The 27,649-nt window shown below is 41.3% G+C and overlaps 1 protein-coding gene across 1 annotated transcript; it reads right to left on the bottom strand.

The window, feature by feature from the left end:
• Window positions 1–216: 216 nt before the first annotated feature.
• Window positions 217–16,097, bottom strand: LOC138768816 (myelin-associated glycoprotein-like). The gene is made up of 7 exons (XM_069946772.1): window positions 16,056–16,097; window positions 14,297–14,361; window positions 13,865–14,215; window positions 12,592–12,876; window positions 10,378–10,635; window positions 3,471–3,564; window positions 217–268 (listed from the first exon to the last, which is right to left on the bottom strand). The coding sequence occupies exons 2-7, from the start codon at window positions 14,337–14,339 to the stop codon at window positions 217–219; spliced, it is 1,083 nt and encodes a 360-aa protein (XP_069802873.1). The 5' UTR covers window positions 14,340–14,361; window positions 16,056–16,097.
• Window positions 16,098–27,649: the final 11,552 nt, after the last annotated feature.

Raw genomic sequence — 27,649 nt, 5'->3', positions numbered from 1 at the left:
GAAGAAGTTGGATGCCACCCTAAGGCTGCCATTAGAGTATGGATACAGAGCATGACCTTTGGATGTATCCATGTTTTCCAGGACTCCCTAGGGCTGCATCCAACTTCTCCAGACACTGAGAGTCAAACGTCGAACGTTCAGGTTCAGAGAACATTGCCGAACCTCAACAGTTGGCTCAACTCTACTAACAACCGCACAGAATGATTAGTAGAAGCTTTAGTACCTAATCACACATACCTCATTGCTTCTCAACATCTGGCATCTAATCCTGCAAAAACAAAAAATATAGTACACCTATCAATTACATCCATCAGTGAGTTACCGAAACTAGAAAACTAGAAATAAAAAAATACTGCCCATAGGTCAAACAGTGGGGTGGCGGAGTGACTATAGAGGAATGATTTCTTTAGGTCATCTCTAGTATAGATGATGGCACATTATAAGTTGGACTGAAAGAAAAATTTTACTGTATGTTACATTGCATGTAGTAACACATTGGACAACTTCTTTTTTTTTATTTTTTATTCTTACTATTTTTATTATTCTTTTTTTTATCCAAACAGATTGGTAACGTGATATTAGATCTGCTGTTTCTAGATATTAACCCTTTAAGGACAGAGCCAATTTCGATTTTTGCGTTTTAGTTTTTTCCTCCTTGTGCTTAAAAGGCCATAGCACTTGCATTTTTCCACCTAGAAACCCACATGAGCCCTTATTTTTTGCGTCACTAATTGTACTTTGCAATGACAGGCTGAATTTTTGCATAAAGTACACTGCGAAACTAGAAAAAAATTCAAAGTGTGGTGAAATTGAAAAAAAAAAGCATTTTGTTTATTTGGGGGAAATGTGTTTTTACGCCATTCGCCCTGGGGTAAAACTGACTTGTTATATATGTTCCTCAAGTCGTTACGATTAAAATGATATGTAACATGTATAACTTATATTGTATCTGATGGCCGGTAAAAAATTCAAACCATTGTCAACAAATATATGTCACTTAAAATCGCTCCATTCCCAGGCTTATAGCGCTTTTATCCTTTAGTCTATGGGGCTGTGTGAGGTGTCATTTTTTGCGCCATGATGTGATCTTTCTATCGGTACCTTGATTGCGCATATACGACTTTTTGATCGCTTTTTATTACAATTTTTCTGGATTTGATGTGACCAAAAATGCGCAATTTTGCACTTTGGGATTTTTTTGCGCTCACGTCGTTTACCGTGCGAGATCAGGAATGTGATTAATTAATAGTTTGGGCGATTACGCGCGCGGCGATAGCAAACATGTTTGTTTATTTATTTATTTACTTTTATTTATAACCTGGGAAAAGGGGGGTGATTCAGACTTTTATTAGGGGAGGGGGTTTTTTACTGTTAACAACACTTTTTTTTTTACTTTAACACTTATACTAGAAGCCCCCCTGGGGTTAGGGTTATTCCCCCTGGGGTTAGGCTTATTCCCCCTGGGGGACTTCTAGTATAAGTGCTTTGATCTCTCATAGAGATCTCTGCAGCATAGATATGCTGCAGAGATCCATGAGATAGGCACTCGTTTGCTTTCGGCTGCTGCAGCCGGAAGTAAACGAGTGCCGAGCCGGGGACGGCGCCATCTTGGAGCGGTCCCCGGCCGGCTTCAGAAACGGAGATCGCTCCTCCGGGATAACATCCCGGGGGAGCGATCTCCGCCACTAGACACCAGGGAGACGCTGGATCCGGTAATCGGATGCAGCTGTCATGTTTGACAGCTGCATCTGATTACTGTATTAGCGGGCACGGCGATCGGACCGTGCCCGCTAATACCTGCGGTCCCGGGCTACACGCGGCACCCGGGACCGCCGCGGTTCAGAGCGGGGTCGCCGCGCGGCCCCGCTCTGAACTCCCTTACCGGCATCAGGGCGTAAATTTACGCCCGATGTCGTTAAGGGGTTAAAGGGGAACTCCGGGCAGACCCATTTTTTTTAAGCGAGTGCTGGGGAGAAGTAACATACTTTTACCTCCCCCAGCTCCAGCGCTGGTGGCCGCATCCTGCCGCTCCCGTCCCCAAGTTCTCAGCCGCTACATGGTCTGAGCGGGGACATGGCGTGTCAGGTCCGCTCAGCCAGTCAGCAGCCATAATGGGGGTTCGGCCTTGGCAGCTGACTGGCTGAGAGGACGTTACACGTCACAACCTGGGTCCCCGCTCAGACCAGGAAGCAGCCGGGGGCCCGGGCACTAGAGCGGCGGTATGCGGCCACCAGCGCTGGGGTGGAGGAGGTAAGAGCATGTTATTTTATCCTCCCCCTACTCAGCATTTGCTAAAAAAAATGGGCCAGACTTCTTTAACTATGAATAAAGAAGCGGAGCTCAGCAGGTGTAAGCATGAGGGAGAATTATCATGGTGCGCCCTGGCACACTGCTGGGAAAATGCGCAGATTTTATTATTATCAATAAGCTATGTTGACACACCATCAAAATGATGGCCCTTTTTGTTGGACGGCCATCATTAAACCGTTTTTTAAAACTAGATATGAGAGCATTTACAGTAGAAACAGAGCAAAGCACTTAGTTCCTATCAGCATTCTGCTCATCCGGCTATGGGTCCTTGATGCCTGCTCCACTCCGTGCTACTCCACGGAGTAGATGGATCCAGTCCTGGCTAACTTCTCCCAGTTTCCTAGGACTAAATCCATCTTTTCCCAGCACCTGGGGAGGAGCGACACGGAGCGGAGTAGACTTAAAAGCTCACAATGCTGATAGGAGGCCCCGCCCCCTTTCCCCCGGCTGGATTCACTAAGAGAAGCACGCCTATTAGTGTAACCGGCCGGGCACCCGAACCAGTTCTTGGTGCAACAAATCTACATCAGCTTAAAGCAGGTGTAGATTTGGATCAAGATTAATGTCAGGAGGGGCAAATCTGCCAGGGAGAAGGGATGGATCTGCGCCTTCTCTCTGGTGTACACCCCGGGCGTCTGAGAGCTCTGCCCCACCCCCACCCCCATTTCCCCTGCTGCTCTTACAGGCTTCTAACAGCAGCAGGGGAGAGAGGAGAGGGGGCAGAGCATGGGACTTCATTATAATATAGGCCTAGCGGCATTAGTATCAGCCATAGATGGGATGTGCAGCCGTTCCTCTCTCTCCAGTTCGTGTTTCACAAAACTTTGTTTTAAAGCATGAAAACAAAGTAAATACTGAATAAATGTAAATTGCAAACTCGCTTTATATCACATCTACTGCTACTTTAAGCTTGATTTATATCACACTGGATGACCACTATGTTTAGGATACAATGCCTAAGCTAATAGAAGGGCCTTAAATATTTGGTATGTTCACACATTGTAAATTTAGGGCACAATATGGCCAAAATTAAATATTATAATGTGTCCCGTTGACTTCAAAATAAGAGCAGTTTTTTTTTTTTAACAGACTTTACTTTGTGTGAACATAGCCTTAAAGTGATCTATAAACAGAAAATAAGATATAATACTATAGAGTACCTCCAACAATAGAAGACAAGCAGTAGAAGCAGTAGTAGGCAGATTGTTCCAATTGTCACAGGAAGGATAAGAGAATTAGTTCTGGAGGCTTTATCTGTAATTAAATATAACATATGAATCAAGATAATAGATGAAACTATAAACCATAAGTTTATGTTCACACAATGTCAAAAAAAAAGAGGAAAGGCGTCTGCTTTTTCTATCTAGAAACACGTCCATTTTTGCTGCAATTTAATTAACTTCAGTGCAAAGCATTGAAGTCAATGGGATGACGGACGTCCAATGCACACTCTGTATTAAATAATGGACCTTATCTGCGCGGACTTCAAAATAATGATCATGTTAATTATTTTCGGACGTCTATTGCAAACAGCGGACGTTTTTTTTGTTGTTGTTGTTCACGCACAGATGTTATTTTATCACTTTCCTTTCAATGTTTTTACTATTAAATTCAATGGACTTAAAGGGAGGCCAGACAGCTAAAAGACGTCTGTTGTTTTAGACATCGTTTTAAATGGAGCTGAGAAAACGCTGTGTGAACATAGCCTAATAGAGAACCGACATTATACTAAGGCTTTGTTCCAACAACATACTAAAGATCGCAAAGAATGGAGTCATTGGCAATGGACAAAGTAATCGTTCTTTGTTATCTTTAGTACATTGTGGGAACATAGCCTAAAGATGTTGTAAGAGCGACATCAGTTAACAGAAGGAGTCTAGCAACTTTTTGTGTAACTGTAACTTCCCTCCTCCAGAGCTTAGAATTCCTCATTGACCAGAAGTCAAAATGTGAGACATTGGGCCTCATTTACTAACAATACATTAATTTTAAGCTGTTATGATGTCTTTTGTGTGTTTTTTAAGTTTTTTTTTTTTTGGTGTGAAATTCATTAATGTGACGCATGCCCTTAGTAAATCTGGAAGGTTTTTCAATGGGCAAAAATAAAACCTAACCATCCCGCCATTCTAGAAGTGGCTTGTTTTTAGAATAGAAAACCCATCAGAAATGATGTGATGGGTTGCTTAACAAATCTGTAAGTTGTGGCGGATTTTAAAGGAGAAGTCCGATGATTTATAAAAATTGGGCAGCTGGTAGGGGCAGGGGGGAAATTGATTACAAGTCTGAACTTACCTCTCCCCAGTGAGTGGCAGGACCGGCCTCGGGACCCCACCGGAAGGCATTTTTCTTTGCGTTGTGATGATGTCAAAACTTAGGGGGAAAGACCTGTCCTAGCTGATGGACTGGCCGCTCAGTTTATCAGAGGCTGGAGTGGCATCCTGCCCCAGTCACTGACTGTCTGAACGGCCAGCCGGGTCGTGATGTGTCAGAGACTATTTTAGGGACTGGCTTCTACATAAGATACTATTGGGGAGGGCTGGCTACTTTATAAGACTATTGAAAAGGGCTGCCTACTATATAAGAGACTATTTTAGGGACTGGCTTCTACATAAGAGACTATTGGGAGGGCTGGCTACTAAATAAGAGACTAGGGGGGAAGGCTGGCTACTATATAAGAGACTATTTTAGGGACTTGTTTCTATATAAGACACTATTGGGGAGGGCAGGCTACTTTCTAAGACTATTGGAGAGGGCTGGCTACTATATAAGGCTATGTTCACACTACTTTTACCGCGGTGGAACAATGTCTGTTGTTCTATGGGATCCCGGCTGGAGCGTACACACATCGCGTGCGCTCCGGCCGGGATCTCATACGCCACCGCAAACAACTGACTTCAGTGAATTCTGGCCGCAGAAAGCCCTGTCAGTGCACACAGTGAAGCGAGCGGCTCCGGCTGCTCGCTTCACTGTGGGCTATGGGAAGCTCTGATGCGGGCGCGCGCTGATGCGTCCGCATCAGAGCTCCGCGCCCGAAAAATCATCCGACCGGTACTTAGGTACTGGCCGAGTTGATCCGGTCAGAGTTCGGCCGTTCCGTGACCCGGCTGGAGTCATGGAACGGCCGGTCTCTTACGTAGTGTGTACATAGCCTAAGAGACTATTTTAGGGACTGGTTTCTATATAAGACACTATTGGGGAGGGCTGGCTGCTTTATAAGACTATTGGAGAGGGCTGGCTACTATATAAGAGACTATTTTAGGGACTGGCTTAAGAGACTATTGGGAGGGCTGGCTACTATATAAGAGACTATTGGAGGGGACTAGCTAATATAAAAGAGACTATTTGGAGGGCTGGCTATTATCTAAGACACTATTGGGAGGGCTGGCTACTATATTGGGCACTATCATGGGGGTTCGCTAGTACTGTATATTGGGCTCTATTAGGTGTGCTGGCTACTATATGGGTCACTATTGGGAGGGCTGGCTACTATGTAGGGTTCTAATAGTAGGCCTGCCTAGTATGTGAGGCACTTTTGGGAGGGGGGCTACTATATAAGACATATTGGGGGCTGGCTACTATATGGGACACTATCATGGGGGTTGGCTAGTATATTGGGCTCTATTAGGTGTGCTGGCTACTATATGGGTCACTTTTGGGAGGGCTGCCTAATATGTGGGGCTCTAATAGTAGGCCTGGCTAGTATGTGGGGCACTATTGGGAGGGGAGCTACTATGTAAGACACTATTGGGGGCTAGCTACTATATGGGATGCTATCGGGGGGTTGGCTACTATATTGGGCACTATTAGGTGTGCTGGCTACTATATGGGTCACTATTGGGAGGGCTGGCTACTATGTGGGGCTCTAATAGTAGGCCTGGCTAGTATGTGGGGCACTATTGGGAGAGGGGGCTACTACATGGGGCACAATTATGGGATTACCTACTGCTTGAGGGATAAAATGCGTAACTACCATGTGGGGACAATTACTTTAGGATAGGCAGTGCCAGAAACGCTGCATGCAATCTTCATTAAATATCATGGTTGGCCCGCAACTTTTTCCAATTTTTTAATTTTGGCCCACTGTGTATTTGAGTTTGACACCCCTGCTTTAGAAGAAGGACACCAGGGGAGCACTGACAGGTAATTATAGATGAGCGAAAATGTTTTGAATCGCACAAAAAAAAAAAAAAAAAAAAACTAAACGCTTGCAATAGTTTTAGTTTGTTTAAAGTTCGGTTCGGGCAAACTTGAACTTTACAGTTGGGGGCTCGGTTCAGACGTTGTAACTGTGCGGCTGTATTTGCGGCTGTAATTGTGCGGTGGTATTTTTGGTGGTTCGTGTGTATGCTGGGAAGTATAGGATATGCGGCTGCACAGTGCACACTATGTCTGAATCTACGGCCCTATCGTAAACGGACCCGTAAAAAATTAACAAGACCATTGTTTGCGGCTGGACATGCGGCCGAGGATTGACAGGCGGTCCGTATGGAGTACTTCAAAAATAGCCGGCAATGATGCCGAATGCCGATGCCTCTAATAGTTAATATATTAAATTAATCAAACACATTTTCTTTGTATTCAAGACACTTTCGTTGTTCAATAATTTATTTCTAACGAATCCATCATTTTGCAATTAAATATACTGTTAAAATAAATAGATATATAAATAAATGTATATTTATCTATATATTTATTTTTTGACAGTATATTTAATTACACAATGATGGATTCGTTAGAATTAAATTATTGAACACCGAAACTGAATTTATTTCAACGAAAATGTGTTTTATTAATTAAATATTAATTAGTACAGGAAGCTCCATAAGCCGTTAATTCATATTCCCGGCAATAGAGCATTCTGTACTAATCATCACTTTACTTTAATGAAAACATCAAATGTTTCTTCTAATTATGTAATGACAATAGCATTATTAGAAGAAACATTTAGAATTATATGTGCGCTCAGCTGATTGGCTGTTCGGCTGAGCGCACATATAATGAGCCGGTCCGCAGTACAGTGACTTCATTGTGCTGCGGACCAGCGAAGAGGACACATCGGGGTGAGTATAGAGCTCTCCCCACCCCCTCCCCTGCACTGCACCCCTCCCAGCAAGGAAGGGGGGTCACTTAACCCCTTCCTTGCTGGGATGGGTGCAGTCTGACATCAGTCTGGCCCCCAGGGGGTTAAGGGGGATGCAACACATCCTCCCTTAACCCCTTGGGGGTCAGACTGTAAGCAGCGATCTGTAAAGATGCTGCATACTGTAAGGAGCACAACACCGCTCACAATGATGGGTGTTGTGCTCCTGTTTGTGTTTTTTGTGTGTTTCTCCCTTTTTGTTTTTCAGATATCGGTATCCTGGGGATTACGTCGGATTCCATGGACTACGTCGATGACCAGCGGTTGTTGTTTTAATTTTTTTAATAAAATGGTCAATGAGGGGTGTGGGGGTGTTTTTATTTGAATAAAAATGTTTTTTAACTTGTGTGTTGTCTTTATTTCTTTACTTTATAGACTTAGTAGTGGAAGCTGTCTAATAGACGGAATCCATTACTAAGTTGGGGCCTAGTGTTAGCCGGTATAAAATGGCTAACACTAACCCCCTATTATTACCCCAGTACCCAATGCCACCAGGGGTACTGGGAAGAGCCGGGTGCCAGTGGTCCCGGAGCGTCAAAATTGGCGCTCCTGGACCGGGCGGCAGCAGGCTGGTAAGATTTAGGCTGGGGAGGGCCTAAACCAATGGCTCTTCCCACCCTGGTGTTACCAGGCTGCTGTCGTTTGGTTTTTAACCCGGCTGGTTATAAAAATAGGGGGGACCCTATGTGTTTTTTTTTTAAATAAATAAATAATTTAAAAAAAAACGCATAGGGTCCCCCCTATTTTTATAACCAGCCGGGTTAAAAACCAAACAACAGCAGCCTGGTAACACCAGGGTGGGAAGAGCCATTGGTTTAGGCCCTCCCCAGCCTAAATCTTACCAGCCTGCTGCCGCCCCAGTCCAGGAGCACCAATTTTGACGCTCCGGGACCACTGGCACCCGGCTCTTCCCAGTACCCCTGGTGGCATTGGGTACTGGGGTAATAATAGGGGGTTAGTGTTAGCCATTTTATACCGGCTAACACTAGGCCCCAACTTAGTAATGGATTCCGTCTATTAGACGGCTTCCACTACTAAGTCTATAAAGTAAAGAAATAAAGACAAGACACAAGTTAAAAAAAATTTTTATTCAAATAAAAACACCCCCACACCCCTCATTGACCATTTTATTAAAAAAATTAAAACAACAACCGCTGGTCATCGACGTAGTCCATGGAATCCGACGTAATCCCCAGGATACCGATATCTGAAAAACAAAAAGGGAGAAACACACAAAAAACACAAACAGGAGCACAACACCCATCATTGTGAGCGGTGTTGTGCTCCTTACAGTATGCAGCATCTTTACAGATCGCTGCTTACAGTCTGACCCCCAAGGGGTTAAGGGAGGATGTATTGCATCCCCCTTAACCCCCGGGGGGCCAGACTGATGTCAGACTGCACCCATCCCAGCAAGGAAGGGGTTAACTGACCCCCCTTCCTTGCTGGGAAGGGTGCAGTGCCGGGGAGGGGGTGGGGAGAGCTCTATACTCACCCCGATGTGTCCTCTTCGCTGGTCCGCAGCACAATGAAGTCACTGTACTGCCGACCGGCTCATTATACGTGCGCTCAGCCGAACAGCCAATCAGCTAAGCACACATATAATTCTAAATGTTTCTTCTAATAATGCTATTGTCATTACATAATTAGAAGAAACATTTGATGTTTTAATTAAAGTAAAGTGATGATTAGTACAGAAAGCTCTATTGCCGGGAATATGAATTAACGGCTTATGGAGCTTCCTGTACTAATTAATATTTAATTAATAAAACACATTATCATTGAAATAAATACAGTTTCTTTGTTCAATAATTTAATTCTAACGAATCCATCATTGTGCAATTAAATATACTGTCAAAAAATTAATATATATATAAATATACATTTATTTATATATATATTTATTTTAACAGTATATTTAATTGCAAAATGATGGATTCGTTAGAAATAAATTATTGATCAACGAAAGTGTCTTGATTACAAAGAAAATGTGTTTTATTAATTCAATATATTAACCATGAGAGACATCGGCTATACTGCAGAGGATCGCAAACCCCGGTAATAGCGATTCATGTAAACTGTTTCCCTGCTTTCCCAGATGCATCCAGAGGTGTTTCCATCACTTTCTTAACATTTTATTTGTTATTTTTAGTTGAACCAGATTTCCAAGTAAATGACCGTATGTTTTCAGCCGCATGTCTATTTTTTCCCACGGCCGGAGTTTCACCCGCACATTTACAGCCGCATAAAAAATACAGCCGCACAGTTACATCGTGTGAACCCAGCCTTAAGGAGACACATGGTACTTTTCATATATCTGTCTGTGCTTCCAGAATGTAGATAATGTTTTTGTTCTCCAGTGAAATGTGTCTGTATACATACATAGTACATGTTTCTCTATATACATACATAGTACTGGTATATCTGTATACATACATAGTACAGGTATCTGTATACATACATAGTACTGGTATCTCTGTATACATACATAGTACAGATATCTGTATACATACATAGTACAGGGATCTCTGTATACATACATAGTACAGGTATCTGTATACATACATAGTACAGGTATCTGTATATACATACACAGTACAGGTATCTGTATACATACACAGTACAGGTATCTGTATACATACATAGTACAGGTATCTGTATACATACACAGTACAGGTATCTGTATACATACATAGTACATGTATCTCTGTATACATACATAGTACAGGTATCTGTATACATACACAGTACAGGTATCTGTATACATACATAGTACAGGTATCTGTATACATACACAGTACAGGTATCTCTGTATACATACACAGTACAGGTATCTCTGTATACATACACAGTACAGGTATCTCTGTATACATACATAGTACAGGTATCTGTACACATACACAGTACAGGTATCTCTGTATACATACATGATGCAGGTAATTGTGTCAAGGCTGATTCTCCTCTCCCCATTATATTTCTGGCAGTACAGGAATAGGGCTCCATGTCTCTGGTCACTTTCCTCACTGTGATCTCCCGTCCTGTCTCCGGTAATCTGGATTTCTCTTTCCCTTTGTACCATTCATACTCGTGTACATAAGGATTGGAGAAGCTGTTACATTGTAACCTCACATCACCTCCCTCCATTCCTGCATCAATGACGGTGACAGTCACATTTTTTGGTGCATCTGTAGAGGTAAAATGTTATGGTTTAGGCAATACAATAAATAATCATCATCTGAGAAAGGAATGCAACCAAATATCGTTCTTAGAGCCGCATCTCAGCTGCTTTTATTAGCAATACTTAGTAAGTATGCAGTCAACTCATATACTCCCCCCAGTGGTGGCTGCAGGCAGACAGAATTTTTTTGTTTACCTCTATAGCTGTACAGGGGTTTTAGATAAAAACTGAGCTGTGACCATTAGATAAATTACTAGCCAGTAAAGGATGTTGGATATGAATATGACGTTGTGTAAAAAATATATATAGCCTGGAGGTGTTTGGGGTAATTTTCCTGTTAAAAAATAAATGATGGTCCAACTAAATGCAAACCAGATGGAATAGCATGCCGCTACAATCTACAATTTTCATAGTCATGAAAATAAAGAAAACTCTTTGAACGAGAAGGTGTGTCCAAACTTTTGGTCTGTACTGTATATATATATATATATATATATATATATATATATATATATATACATATATATTAAAGGGATTAACATATTTTCAAATTAGTTTGGAGCAAAATACACTCAGTAAAGCACATTGCTACATTCAGAGAAAAAAATAAAAAAAACACGTAGGCTATGTTCACATACGAGAGTAATGGTAAAGTCGGAATATCGCTGTGTTTTCAGTGTAATAATGCATTCTATTGACGTCAATGGGAAATTAGACAGCAGTTAACAATGTTGTAAATTAACAGCTGTAATTGATTACCATCTTGAAATTGGTTTAGTTTGGTTAGTTTATGGGCAAATAATGTAAAATAATCTACATAAATCTAGTGGGGTTTTTGCCCACCTTTCTGCCTGTAGACAAAAAATAATTTGACAAAAAATAAGATGAATTCGGTGTTTCAAAAATTTTTGCAGAAAATGTACGAAAAGTCCACCATAAAAACTGGAGGGCACAGAGAAATAAATGTGGGAACATATTATCAGTGATACATGTCTTGAGCATATTAGCCACTCTCTAGCATTAGAGGAGCCATTTATTAAGATCGGCATTCTCTACACAATCGATGCACACCTCTTAGGTAATCTATACTGTTTGCCTATGTTTTTTTACCCAGTGATTCTTACTATGCTGAAGCCTTATAAGGATTCTAAAATTGTGATAATGTGCTGACTTTATTTCATGATGAATTGCAATCAATAACTTAACTAAAGGGAAGGTTAGGGTGGACACATCTGTGCATGTTTTTGTGCTTTCTGAGTACAGAGATACAGTAAAAGTCAAAGGAGCTTTCTTTGAAGTATGAGCAAAGCAATAGGCTATGTTCACACATCGTTTTTCAGCTCTGTTTAAAATGTCGTCCGTTATTTTAAGTCTTAAATAAAAGACGTCATTTAGCAGCCTGGCTTCCCCTTAGTGCAATGACTGGTGTTTGCACATTATTTTAGTTTGGGATTACTAATTGGCCTTTGGATGCAGATTAATTGAAAAGTTCATTGAATTTACGGAGAAAAAACAGTGACAAAAGAAATACTGTGTGTGAACTACTAACAGAAAACGTCCACTGTTTGCAAAAGACGTCCGAAAATAATGATCATGTTCATTATTTTGACGCCCACGGCAAAAACGTCCATTATTCAATACTCTGTGTGCATTGGACGTCTGTCTTCCCATTGACTTCAATGCATTGCCAATGTAGTCAGTTAGTAAAAACTGACGTTTTTTTTAAATATGAAAATCGGTCGCCTTTTCAATATTTTTGACGTTGTGTGAACATAGCCATAGATGGATGGGAATGCCCTTGTTGTCAGTCTTGTTTAACATAAATTATATGTATACAGGTAATTTGAAGCGATTTGTAAATACAGAGCAACACAGGGGAAGAGAGGACAGGAAGCTTATGTTATCACATATACAGTATAAGCAAACATTTTGCACATTATATACAGTCATAAATAATACTTACATTTAACATTCATCAATCCTGATGTCCAAAAAGTTAATAGATTATGATATGTAGCTATGCACTCAATAGAACCCCCATCATCCTTATACAAAGGAATGTATTTAAGAATTGATTCTATTCTCCAGGATCCTCTCATAATCACTGACTTCTGTTGGACATAACCATATCTGTTCCATTGTAGAGAAGGAGGAGTGGAGCCGCATATGTTTTCTACTATACATCGCATAGTGGTGGCTTCTCCTTCAGTCATTAATCCAGATCCATAAAGTTCAATGTTTGCTTTATCTGTGAAGACAGTGAAACCAGAAACACCTTATGGGCCTACTAAAACTTATTGTATAGAGTGTCCAGATAAAACAGGGGTCATTTTATCCAGCAAATATAACTGGCTTATTACTGGCCTCAATCATCCTGCAAAGTGACAGACAGAGAGCTGTGACTAGTCATGGCCCAGATAACTAGTTCTCGGCTCTCTGCCTGTCTCGCGTGCAGCTAAAGTGTCAACAGAACCTAAAGGTGAGCCCTTGAAAAAATAATCTTGAGGCTCTTGAGGTGAGCCCTTGAAAACATTTTATGGATGGCCCTTGAGGTGAGCCCCAGAAAAAAATCTATTCATGGCCCTTGAGATGAGCCTTCTATAAATTAGCTTAAGGCACTTGAGGTGAGCCTTTTAAAAGCAGAGTTAGAAGTGTGGGGATTAGTTCAAATGGCAATAGAAAAGTCTTTCTCCATATTTCATAAGGCAACGGAAATCCAGCCTGGAGTTTGTGGGGGCAGTCATCCTTCCCAGCGTTAACACTGCTCCAGCGACAGACCGGCCAGGATCAGCTGTGCAAACAGACATATTATTAGGGGAAAAATTGTCAGTAACCTAGGTTTACTGACAAAAGCTACTGGTTCACTTCTTTTTTTGCACACTCTTAGTATACAGCCCTATACCCTATATAAGATTTTTTCAGAAATCCCTTCAGGCAACAGGCGTTACAATGGTTAATGTTAAACACCTCTGTATCCCAAAACCACATACCTTTACAGAGTCAGTTCCTGAAAAAAAATTCAGTTTTTTTTTTCCTCCTGTCCTATCTAGTCTATCAGGGATCAATGCAATCTCACATTTACACCCAGCTGCCTCACTACACACATCAATACACACAATAATAACATACAGTAATCAAACACAGTCACAGATGTTACCATTGAATATAACGGTACCACAAGTTACTGGTGAGAAGATTCTAAGTGGTTCCTGTTATTAGTCTTTTCATATATTTACCTGTGACATTGAGAAAAACTCCAGCTTCTTTTTGAATTTTATCTTCTATGGTCCCTGGATAATAATACCTGCCGCCATCTTTTCTTCTTACAGGATCTATCCGCAGGGTACAGCTGTTCTCTCCTGGTACCAGGGAGGTCCGGCCTCTGTATTCCTCCAATACTGATGAGGAGTCCTTGGTGTTTAGGATCTCTGGATAACCACTTCCACCATATACATACCATATAATGCCAGACCGTTCTGAGGCCCAGACAGGATCATATGTACAAGGAATCTCCACACAGGAGCCGAGCAGAGCAGTGATTGTATAAGGGAACATCCTTTGCTGACATACAGAGCCCAGATAGAAGCCTGGAGACAATGACACAACATGAGGCTGGAGTCACAGAATCTCATTCTATCCGATTATTCTGGAATTGTGAGACTATTTACCTTGACAGATGAGGAGAAGATAAACCTGCTTCACTGCCTCCATTCTGTATGAGGATGGTCGGCGACTAAATCAGGAAACATGCAATACATGCAATAATGTTACTATTGTTTCTTTTTCGTTTCATAATTATGCAATAAACATATACACATATATTTGGCTATGTTCCCACTACATAAAAAAAGAAAGAAAAAAAACGAGAGAGAAAAGGCGTCCGCTTTGCTATTTAAAAAGACGTTTGTTATTTCTGCATATTTATTCACCTCAATGCTCTGAAGTCAATGGAAGGACGGACGTTGCACAAACTACAATGCACACGGAGTGTTAAATGACGGACATTGACGTCAAAATAATGATCATGCCAATTATTTTACAACGTCTTTTGCAAACAGTGGACGTTATTTTATAGATTTTCAAGTACAGTTTTTTTTTTTTCACTGTCTTTTCACTTTCTTTACTATTAAATTCAACAGACTTTTCAATTAAAGACACATCCAAAGGCCAATTAGTCCACCTGACTTAAACAGCGGGCAGCCAAACAGCTAAATGACGGACGTCATTTTTTTCTATATATATATATATTTTTTTTACAGAATAAAAAACATTGTAAGAACATAGCCTATAAGCTATGTTTACACAACGTTTTTCAGCTCCGTTTAAAATGACGTCCGTACTTTCTGCGGAGTGGAACACGGCCTCTGCTTCAATGGGATCGTATACATTGTATACGCTCCGGCCAGGATCCCGTTCAGTGCAGCAAATAACTGACATGTCAGTTTTCTGCGGCCGCAACTCAATGAATTGCGGCCGTAGGAAACCCTGTCAGTTCACACAGGGAAGCGAGCGGCTTCATCAGAATCCTGTGGCCAAAAGATCATCCGGCCGGTACTGCAGTACCGGCCGGGATAATCCGTGCAGAGACCGGCCGCTCCGTGACGGAGCGGCCGGGGTCACGGAACGGCCGGTCTCTCACATTGTGTGAACATAGCCTTATTATTATTAATAATATTATTATTATTATTACAGTAATTGTTTGTAAATAAATAAAAAACCTGCTCACCGCTGCTTTCTGGGTCTCAACACCTGTGCACAGCCAGACCAAATGTAAGGAAAGCGAATGTCCAGCACCAGAGCGGGGAAATCCAATGTAAATCTTCCTTTATTGTTTAAAACACGAACACTCCATAGTCCACGACCAACATGTTTTGGGCCGTTGATGGTTGATGGTGTTTATGTTTTAAACAATAAAGGACGATTTGCATTGGATTTCCTGCTCTGGTGCTGGACATTTGTTTCTATTAATTATTTGGACACATATTATTTATTTATTTATTTATTTTTATTAAAATACCAGTCATTATTTGGAGCATGGCCAAACTACGCAAATCTCTCCATTATAATTTTGCCCTGCCTCCTGATTTTAGTTGAAGAAAAGACTGACGAAAATACTTTGTGTGAACATAACCATATAGATAATCTACACTGTAGTTTAATCTCCTCCACTTTCTTCGCCTGATAACGTAGACAAATCTAAAAAAAAGCAAGTCAATTGTTTTGCCGTTCACAGATTCTTCCGAACTTACACATTATGGCCAATTTCAGCACAATATAACATAGAGTGAATATGCAGGCAAAACTTAATATATGACAGTAGGGATTATAATATTTGGAAGAAATAAATTACAGATCTGTCTGATAATATATATATATATATATATATATATATATATATATATATATATTTAATAAATCACTACTCACATGCCGAGTCCCCAGTACAAAGTGACACAACTCTGCTACGTGCCTCAGGCATATAAGGAAGTGACTTGGTTGTTTCCTGTAATCTGTAATATCCGGTACTATGATTCCCTTACTAATCCTACAGATGTGTTTTTATACATAGTAAATTTATGGAAGAAGCACTGCACCTTGTTGTCCCGTCTTACGTGAGCTGGCTGTTGGAAACCTTGTGGTTTGAGGACAGAAAAAGTTTTTCACCATCCCTAGGAGTTGTGTACACAGTACAGCAGGGAGCAGGGAGGCTTCCTTCTTCTGCTGATCGCGTGATTGATGTATGATCGGGAGCTGCAGAAGTTGCTGGATCTTTGCAGACCATCTCTCTCTCTCAGGGAGCTAATGTATCAGGGGAAATAAGCAATGAAAAATTACAAAAAAACTGGTTCTTAGTTTTGCTGATTAGATTGTGCTCGTGTAATAGTGAGCAGGGAACGAGGAGCAAGCAAGTGCTGACCTGAGAGGTCAGGACGTGTAATAGGGGCTTAACTCCTGATGTTAGTAGAATATGGTGGTGAGAAGAAGATAGAACAATGATAAGTTTATGGATGTGTGACACCGATGATGTCTGTTTTTCTCTCCATATAAAATCTTTAAAAGTGTAGATAGATAGATAGATAGATAGATAGATAGATAGATAGATAGATGATAGATAGGAGATATATAGATAGATAGATAGATAGATAGATAATAGATAGATAGATAGATAGATAGATAGATAGATAGATAGATAGATAGGAGATAGATAGATAGATAGATAGATAGATAGATAGATAGATAGATAGATAGATAGGAGATAGATAGAAGATAGATAGGAGATAGATAGGAGATAGATAGATAGATAGGAGATAGATAGATAGATAGATAGATAGGAGATAGATAGAAGATAGATAGGAGATATATAGATAGATAGATAGATAGGAGATAGATAGATAGATAGATAGGAGATAGATAGAAGATAGATAGATAGATAGATAGATAGATAGATAGATAGATAGATAGACAACGTGATATCTATAGATATACAAGTTTGCTATTGTTTGCTGTGCTGCATTTCTGAAGATCGAATAAAATACACATTGTTTGCTATTGTTTGCTGTGCTGCATTTCTGAAGATGGAATAAAATACACGTTTTTTCTTCACTACTCTGGAATGCTGTTGGAATACTTTTACTAGATAGATAGATAGATAGATAGATAGATAGATAGATAGAAGATATAAAAAGAGATCATTTGGCTCCTATCTGCCCAGTTGTAGCTTATTCAGCCCAGGAGAGGCCATTGCTAGTGTGAAAATGCTAGAGTAGGGACCGTGTCTCTGAGGACACCTTAACGTGGCGACATGGTACACTCTGTTTGATCAAATAGTTTGCTAAGTAGTATGTACGGTAAGCACAGGGATAAATAATACTGTCAGTCCAGACTCTGCAGACAGAGGGTATCTTCTTGGATCGGAAGCGCACTCCTCCTTTTACCTCAGGCGCTGACCACCATCTTGGTTTGTTTCTGCAGAATCTCTGCGCTTTTTCTTTATTTTTTATGATTATTCTTACCATTTTTCCCACCCATAATGTCTGAAATGCTAAAAACACCCCTGTTATATAGGTGTTCCCCAGTAGGCAATAACCCTCCCCCCCCTCTTTAGATAGGTGACTTACATCTTATAAATACATATATACTTTATTCTTACTTGCCCTTCAATCTCTCACCATTAAGACCTAAACATCCCCCATTCTGGAGGGACACCATCACCATGTGTGTGCCTGAGTCGGTGGCAATCTATAGACTACAGTTCCAAGGCAGCCTGCCGCCTACAATGTGAGTTCTTACCTACAACGGCCCTCTTGCAGTGCATGGCGTAACACAAAACCTCCACAAATAAGAAATATTGTGTTTTACTTTCAATTTCACTGCACATATAATTTTTTTTAATTCTGGTTTTGCGGCATATTTTATGCAAAAATTAAGTCTGCCATTGCAAAGTAAAATTAGTGGCGTAAAAAAATAAGGGCTCATATGGTTCTGAAGGTGAAATAAATGCAAGTGTTGTAGCCTTTTAAACACGAGGAGAAAAAAAAAAACGAAAACGCGAAAACGCGAAAATGAAAATTGGCTCGGTAGGAAAGGGGTTAAGTGCCCTATATGTTTTGGTTGTGTAACACTTAATAAAATATTTTCGAGGTGCAGTCCTTCTGTACTAGCTTTTTCCTTCTATATTGTCACCCTTACCTTCCTTTGTCTAACGCTGTAGAATTATTCTCACAATAATTTATGTGACGCATTATTTTCTCTTCTTCTTCTTTATCATACAGTATATCTTTGTGTATAAATTTGCGTCTATAAGGCTTTGTTGTTACTTCACGCCGCTGTTACTGCACAGTTTCTCCGGAACATCCAAGGAGCTAGAACTTCTCCTTTTATGAAGACTTCCTTAGAAATGGTCACATCTATTTTCAGTCTGTGGCTGCTAGTTCTGAGAAGGTGTTTGTCACTCTGACTTCTTGATGTATCTCAGAATGCAGAACCAAAATCTCTTCCACCTAGATCCTGTGATTTCATGTAAGTGTGAACAGTGGTTTGAGGCCGGACTGGAGGAACGAGACACAAAAGGCTTGTGGCAGCCAGCCCCTGTATTACCCTACCACAGCCGCGATAATTCTGCCCCCCCCCAGACAGAGCTTCCACTCCACCACTCTGTCCCTTCCCTAAGCCTGAGTATACCCTAGATAAAGAGTGGCTGCCTAAAAATGGCGTATATAATTGGAAAAATCCTGATGCATTTTATTCCCAGCGGGTAATCCTTCATGGGATAAATAGATCACGCAACAGAGAGGGCAACAAATATAGCATTTATGGTGCAATAAGATGTGACTATCTCCAGACACTAACCCGTACTCCCAACTACACATCACACTAAAACATCACAGTGACACTGTTATATAGAAATCCCAACAGAAGTGTCCTCCCCAGCTGGCTCCTCATAGAACCAAGTCTGGTCAGTACATAAGGAAGTGCTCTCTGCTGCCACCTCTGTCCATGTCAGGAACTGTCCAGAGCAGGAGACGTTTTCTATGGGGATTTGCTGCTGCTCTGGACAGTTCCTGACATGGACAGAGGTGGCAGCAGAGAGCACTGTGTCAGACTGGAGAGAATACACCACTTCCTGCATGACATGCAGCAGCTGATAAGTATGGGAAGACTAAGGATTTTTAAATAGAAGTAAATTACAAATCTACTGTATATAACTTTGATAGCTGCATTTAAAATGCTGATTAGCGGGTACGGTGATTGGACCGTGCCCGCTAATAGCGGCGGTCCCGGGCTGCATAAAACATCTGGGACCACAGCGGCGACCCCGTTCTGAACCGCCACGGTCCTGGGTGCTTTATGCAGCCCGGAACCGCAGCTATTAGCGGGCACGGTGCGATCTCATTACCCGCTAATCAGCATTTTAAATGCAGCTGTCAGAGTTGACAGCTGCATTTAAAATGCTTGCTGTCCCACTCTCTGGTGTTTAGTGATGTTGTCGTGGAGGAGCGATCCCCACGTCTGAGGCCATCCAGGGTCTGCGCCGTAATGGCGCTGATCCTGGCTCGGCACTCGATTGCTTTCGGCTGCAGCAGATATCTAAACTGCATAGATCTCAATGAGAGATCAGTGTGCATGTACTAGAAGTCCCCCAGGGGGGAATAACCTTAACCCCAGGGGGAATAACCCTAACCCCAGGGGCAATAACCCTAACCCCAGGGGCAATAACCCAAACCCCAGGGGGGCTTCTAGTATAAGTGTTAAAAAAAAGTGTTATTATTAATTAAAAAAAAAACTCCCCTAATAAAAGTTTGAATCACCCCCCTTTCCACATGTAATAAATATAAATAAATAAACATTGCTATCGCCGCGTGCGTAATCGCCCGAACTATTAATTAATCACATTCCTGATCTCGCACAGTAAATGGCGTAGGCGCAAAAAAATCCCAAAGTGCATTTTTGGTTGCATAAAATTCAGTAAAATTGTAATAAAAAGCGATCAAAAAGTCGCCTATGCGCAATCAAGGTACCGATAGAAAGAACACATCATGGCGCAAAAAATGACACCTGACACAGCCCCATAGACCAAAGGATAAAAGCGCTATAAGTCTGGGAATAGAGCAATTTTAAGGAACATATATTTGTTAACAATGGTTTGAATTTTTTTACAAGCCATCAAATAAAATAAAAGTTATACATGTTATATATCATAGTAATCGTAACCATTTAAGGAACATGCATAACAAGTCAGTTTTACCCCAGGGCGAACGGCGTAAAAACAAATACCCCCAAATAAAAAAAAAAGTGTTTTTTTTTTACAATTTCACCACATATTGAATTTTCTTTTTTGTTTTGCAGTGTACTTTATGAAAAAATTCAGCCTGTCATTGCAAAGTAAAATTAGTGGCACAAAAAATAAGGGTTCATGTGGGTTTCTAGGTGAAAAAAATGCAAGTGCTATGGCCTTTTAAGCACAAGGAGGAAAAAACGGAAGTGCAAAAATGCAAATTGGCCCGGTCCTTAAAGCGTAACTGTCATTTCAGGGCCATTTTTCTGAAAACATTAAATATCAACAGTTCAAGCGATTTTAAGAACTCTGTAATAGGTTTTATGTACTAAAAGAGTTTCCTTCTGTACTGAAAAAGCAATCTCCCAGCCTCCCCCCTCACATCAGATGAAGCAGGATTTCTGTCTCCATTATGTGGCTATGGAGAGGGGAGGGGCTGAGAGGAGTGAGTAAGCACGGAGCAGTTCCGTACAGCACAACACCCTGCAATCTTCTCTCAGTAAGTTCATAGATAAGCACTGACCTTTCTGACACCTGAATTTAGCGTTTTAGGTGCCCAGAGAGTCTACAAACAGCTGACCTTCATGTCACCTCTTTCTGCTCCCTCATCTCCCTCAGCCCCTCCCCCCTTCATAGGCTTACAATGGAGAGAGCAGAGCCCGTCTTCACTGGCTTCTCTGTAATGAAGACGTGTTTGCCTGATAATGCACAGATAAGAAGTCAGGGGGGGAGGCTGGGAAATTGCTTCTTGAGTACAGAAGGAGGCTTTTTTGGCTGATAAAACCTATTACAGAGTTTCTTAAAATCGCTTATACTACTGATTTCTGCAATAAAATAAAAAAACATGACAGTTACGCTTTAAGGGGCTAAGGTACAATGTTAATTGCACATAGCCCCTGACATGTGGGTTGGCCAACATGTCACATATTCTCTTACCCTTCAGTTCGGAAGTTGCATTGCAGTAAATAGTAAATACAAATATTGCACATATTATATAACATATATATATGCACATTGTTCCTACTTCGGGTATATGCACACAGAGTAATTCCTGCGGAAAACTCAGTGTGGAATCGGCCATTCGTCCCCGGGCGCTCCCGCTTCCCTCTCCATCGGCTCCATTCTAATGTCGGGCGGATTTCACATGTCATTTCTATGGGCTGAGGACGGAATCTGCCCGGGCATATAATGGAGCCTATGTGACGGGCGGAACTTCAAGTGGGAGTGCGGGGGAGCAAGCGGCGGATTTTGCGCAGAGTTTTCCTGCAAGAATTACTCTGTGTGCAGACATCCTTATAGCAGTGTTACAAACATTATTACATATGTTATTATAGTATAGTCAGTGTTATATAGCAGCACTGTATAATTGGGCAGTTGGAGAGCTTGTTTATTATGCATTTACTATAAAAATTAGTCAGATCATAGCTGGGTTGTAAACAATGACTATTTAGATCCAATTTCACTGGAAACTGACATTGCACAAGCCCATAACCCAGATGTAAAGACTATGGGCAGGGCTCCACCACCATATGCATAACCATCATTTCAGCGTGCAATGGGGAAGCGAAGTGATATAGTTATTAAAAAAGCAACACCACTTGAATATATTGTCTTAAAAGGGAGGCAAAAAAAAAATTCTGGGCTGGGTGTGGGGAACATTAAAAAAAAAGTTAGAGTCACCTGTCCTGGTGCCTAAGCAGTGCCCCATCCTACTCATGGACCCCAACCAGCTGTCTTCTTAACTCCCCTCCATCTATTTCACAACCCGATTGACAGATGCCTCACTCAGCCAGTCAGTGACTGGGGCGGGACAACGCTGCAGTGACTGATTGGCCAAGCAAGCTTAATCCCACCCGCTTGTGATGTTCAACCAGGGTCGTGACATACCCAGAAACTGGGAGAAAAGAACACCCGGTGGGGTACAGGAGCCGGTAATGCGGCACAGAGCGGGCACGGGGACAGGTGAGCATATTGTCCTTTTTAATTTCCTACCACCACCTGCCCATAATGACCCCCTTCCCCATGCCCCTCTTTTTCCCAAATTCCCTTATGGTTTTACCCACATATTTAAATGGCAGGTGCATCTCACCTTGTATATAATTCCCTTTGTACAACATCCTATGACGTCTCCAATTTGGAAGTTATCACCTGTCATTACACAGGAGAATTGTTTAGATTTTTTTGTACAAAGGGACAAGTAGAACAGGAGCCACATGGGTATCACCCTTTATGGGGATCAGGTAGCCATATGATACTCCTCTTAGTGAAGTAACTATAAATTATTCTAAGCCTGTAAAGTAAAAAAATAAAGACAAGTGAATAAAAAAAAAAAAAAATCTAATAATAACAGCTCCTTGTTGACCATTTTATTAAAAAAAAAGAAACACTGGTCATTGGCATAGTCCACCAAATCCGATGTAATCCTTAAGAGACTGATGTCTCAAAAACAAAAAGGGAAAAACACAAAAAGCATTCATACCCTCAATATCTTCCCTCTTCTTCACCAGAGCGTGGCACACTGAGCTTGATGTTTGCTGGGCTCTGGCTCCTCATATGTCCGCCCAGCCAATCAGAGGCTGAAGCCGGACACTGGCCTGGACCCCCTTTGGAAAGAAATACTGCAGGCATGCTAGAATCTCAAATAATACTGGAGAATTGGAAATAGCAGAAGGAGTTCTGTAGTCAGAAAAATAGGGATGAGCGAATTTTTGAAAAGTTCAGTTCAGTTCGATCCCTCGAACTTTCCTGAAGTTCGGATTCTTACGAACCGAACCGAAAACGAACCTTGCAATAACGGCTGAATAATTGCAGCTACAATAGTGGGAGTCTGATAGGGTAGAGTTTCGTGTACTTGCAGTTGCTAATACAATAAAAAAAGTCGAAAAAATCAAAGTGCAAAAATAGTGGAAAAAAATAATGCCGATGCCTCTAATGGTTAATATATTTAATTAATAAAACACATTTTCATTGTAATAAAGTCACTTTCGTTGTTCAATAATTTAATTAAAACAAATCCATCATTGTGCAATTAAATATGCTGTTAAAATAAATATATTTAGATATATAGATATATATATTTTTTTTACAGTATATTTAATTGCACAAGTATAGATTTGTTTAAATTATTGAACAATGAAACTCATTTTATTACAACAAAAATGTGTTTTATTTATTAAATATTAATTATTACAGGAAGCTCTATTAAAGCCGTTAATTCATATTCCCGATAATAGAGCTTTCTGTCATAATTAATACTTTAATTAAAACATCAAATGTTTCTTCTAATTATGTTATCACAATAGCATTATTAGAAGAAACATTCTGAATCATATGTGTGCTCAGCTGATCAGCTAAGACTATGGGCAGGGCTACACCACCATATGCATAACCATCATTTCAGCGTGCAATGAGGAAGCCAAGTGATATAGTTATTAAAAAAGCAACACCACTTGAATATATTGTCTTAAAAGGGAGGCAAAAAAAAAAATTCTGGGCTGGGTGTGGGGAACATTAAAAAAAAAGTTAGATTCACCTGTCCTGGTGCCTAAGCAGTGCCCCATCCTGCTCATGGACCCCAACCAGCTGTCTTCTTAACTCCCCTCCATCTATTTCACAACCCGATTGACAGATGCCTCACTCAGCCAGTCAGTGACTGGGGCGGGACAACGCTGCAGTGACTGATTGGCCAAGCAGGCTTAATCCCACCCGCTTGTGATGTTCAACCAGGGTCGTGACATACCCAGAAACTGGGAGAAAAGAACACCCGGTGGGGTACAGAAGTCGGTGATGCGGCACAGAGCGGGCACGGGGACAGGTGAGCATATTGTCCTTTTTAATTTCCCACCACCACCTGCCCATAATGACCCCCTTCCCCATGCCCCTCTTTTTCCCAAATTCCCTTATGGTTTTACCCACATATTTAAATGGCAGCTGCATCTCACCTTGTATATAATTCCCTTTGTACAACATCCTATGACGTCTCTAATTTGGAAGTTATCACCTGTCATTACACAGGAGAATTGTTTAGATTTTTTTGTACAAAGGGACAAGTAGAACAGGAGCCACATGGGTATCACCCTTTATGGGGATCAGGTAGCCATATGATACTCCTCTTAGTGAAGTAACTATAAATTATTCTAAGCCTGTAAAGTAAAGAAATAAAGACAAGTGAATTTAAAAAAAAAAATCTAATAATAACAGCTCCTTGTTGACCATTTTATTAAAAAAAACAAACAAAAAAAAAACACTGGTCATTGGCATAGTCCACCAAATCCGATGTAATCCTTAAGAGACTGATGTCTCAAAAACAAAAAGGGAAAAACACAAAAAGCATTCATACCCTCAATATCTTCCCTCTTCTTCACCAGAGCGTGGCACACTGAGCTTGATGTGTGCTGGGCTCTGGCTCCTCATATGTCCGCCCAGCCAATCAGAGGCTGAGGACATAAAAAAAAAAAACGCGTAGGGTTCCCCCTATTTTCATAACCAGCCAGGTTAAAAACCAAGCAACAGCAGCCTGGTAATACCAGGGTGGGAAGAGCCATTGGTTTAGGCCCTCCCCAGCTTAAATCTTACCAGCCTGCTGCCGCCCGGTCAAGGAGCGCCAATTTTGACACTCCGGGACCACTGGCACCCGGCTCTTCCCAGTACCCCTGGTGGCATTGGGTACTGGGGTAATAATGGGGGGGGGGGGGTTAGTGTTAGCCATTTTATCCAGCTAACACTAGTCCCCGACTTAGTAATGGATGCTGTCTATTAGACGGCTTCCACTACTAAGTCTATAAAGTGAAGAAATAAAGACAAGACACAAGTGAAATTATTTTTTTATGCAAATAAAAACACCCCACACCCCTCATTGACCATTTTATTAAAAAGAAAATAAAAATCCAAACAACCGCTGGTCATTGACCTAGTCCATCGAATCCGACGTAATCCACAGGATGCCGATATCTGAAAAACAAAAAGGGAGAAACACACAAAAAACACACAAACAGGAGCACAAAACCCATCATTGTGAGCGGTGTGTTTCAGCTTGGGACTTGCAGACTGTGTTACATTCATTGATGAACGCACCATTTGAACCTCTAGAAGAGGTAGAAGTAAAGTGGCTAACCTTAAAGACGTGTTCCCTAGTGGCTATAATGTCTGCAAAAAGACTCGGCGAGATTCAAGCCTTATCCTCTAGAGAACCCTTCATTAAGTTTGCGCCAGAAGGGATGCTGTTAAGAACCATTCCATCCTTTATACACAAAGTAGCTTCAGTACAGAACATCAATAAGGAGATTCGGCTACAGTGCTTCTTCCGTGAACCATCCAATGAGGAAGAACAAAGGTTACGGCTACTAGATGTTGGAAGGGCTCTGGCCTGTTACATCACCAGGGTAGAGACTTTCAGACGAGATGAGAATCTCTTCCTACAGTTCACCGGTGCAAAGAGAGGGAAAAAAGCTTCCAAGGACACCTTGGCAAGATGGCTGAAAACTGTAATCATAGAAGCCTACAGGAAGGCAGACAAGGAACCAACTACCTCCTTAAAGGCGCATTCAACTAGATCAATGGCAACCTCTTGGGCAGAAAGGGCCCAAGTGCCTGTGGTGGATATTTGCAATGCAGCCTCATGGTCTTCAGCATCCACATTCGTAACTCACTACAGGCTTCATAATCTAAGCAGAGATCCAGCCTTCAGCACCGGAGTGCTAAGTGCTGCAATCTAATCTACCCTCCCCTATTTTCAGCAGCCATCTAGCTCCCATGTGTGCTGCCTCTATACGAAGAAGAAAGCTAAAATTTTTATTACTTACCGTAATTTTGCTTTCTTCGAGAATAGAGGCAGCACAGATATACCCTCCCAATAAAAGTGTGTTTAGCATCATATTGGCTATTTTATTGTACACAGTGTATGAATGATGCGGATGCGTACTTATGAGGTGTCATTAAGTTTAATTGGTTAACCTGTTGTCAGGTATTTTTTGTAGGTGGGCGGTCCTGAGAGTAAGTAGAAGGGACCTATATCCCCCCATGTGTGCTGCCTCTATTCTCGAAGAAAGCAAAATTACGGTAAGTAATTAAAATTTTAGCTATAATACTGCCTCCTATATGCAAGAATATAACTACTATAATGGAAACAAAGAGACAGAGAATCTCGCACTCACCGACTTCACAGATGCTGGTGGTTTATTTGCGGGTACATCAGAATCAAGTGCTGCGGGGAGAGGGGAGATGGAAACGCAGGTGTGTTCACAGGAACACACCTGCGTTTCCATCTCCCCTCTCCCCGCAGCACTTGGTTCTGATGTACCCGCAAATAAACCACCAGCATCTGTGAAGTCGGTGAGTGCGAGATTCTCTGTCTCTTTGTTTCCATTGTTTACTTGGCTTTCTCGTCTCTGCACCGCGACTTGTGTGGATAGGATACATCTGGGACAGTGGCGCTCTCCCGTCCTCTGTATACACGTACCGAAGTGCGTTTTATCGGTTGGTGCCGGTCGACTTTTTCTATACCTTACCCATAACTACTATAATACTGCTCCTATATACAAGAATATAACTACTATAATACTGCTCCTATATACAGGAATATAACTACTATATTACTGCTCCCTATATACAATAATATAACTACTATAATACTGCTTCTATATACAAGAATATAACTACTATAATACTGCTCCTATATACAAGAATATAACTACTATAATACTGCTCCTATATACAGGAATATAACTACTATAATCACAAGCAAGTAGATGTGTTGGCACTATCAGTAACCCGTAGTTTGTATGGAGCTATTTATGTGTTCAGGTTGAGTGACCTTTCGTGATAAGGAGCGTTGTAGTCCTTGTTAACTGAGTAATCTCAGTGACATTCCTGCATCACAGTGGTGCTCAGCGTAAATGAAAAAGCAGTTCATTTAACCAGCACAAGCCATTGAGAAAGTAAAAACCAGCGGCACTCACCGGGTTAATGCAGTGATGGTGATTTATTGGTAAGATGTCATCTTGCAGGCAACTTCAGGGCAGGGGGAGACAGGTCCAAAGGTGCTGTGCACCGTGGCAACAGCCGTTTCGCGGGCTAACTTTCCCGCTTCATCTAGCCTAGAGGCTAGATGAAGCGGGAAAGTTAGCCCGCGAAACGGCTGTTGCCACGGTGCACAGCACCTTTGGACCTGTCTCCCCCTGCCCTGAAGTTGCCTGCAAGATGACATCTTACCAATAAATCACCATCACTGCATTAACCCGGTGAGTGC

Source organism: Dendropsophus ebraccatus, chromosome 12 (assembly GCF_027789765.1).
Source record: "Dendropsophus ebraccatus isolate aDenEbr1 chromosome 12, aDenEbr1.pat, whole genome shotgun sequence".
NCBI classification, from domain to species: domain Eukaryota; kingdom Metazoa; phylum Chordata; class Amphibia; order Anura; family Hylidae; genus Dendropsophus; species Dendropsophus ebraccatus.
The sequence above is the reverse complement of the archived record's forward strand: the minus strand, read 5'-3'. Positions and strand labels throughout refer to the sequence as shown.

Coding starts and splice junctions, on each gene's coding strand:
- LOC138768816 (XM_069946772.1), bottom strand. CDS start 14,339: ATGGAGGCAGTGAAGCAGGTTTATCTTCTCCTCATCTGTCAAG. Junction 3,565..10,377: donor GACACAATTACCTGCATCAT/GTATGTATACAG, acceptor ATTTAATTACAG/ATAAAGCCTCCAGAACTAAT. Junction 269..3,470: donor CTTGTCTTCTATTGTTGGAG/GTACTCTATAGT, acceptor TTGTTTTTGCAG/GATTAGATGCCAGATGTTGA.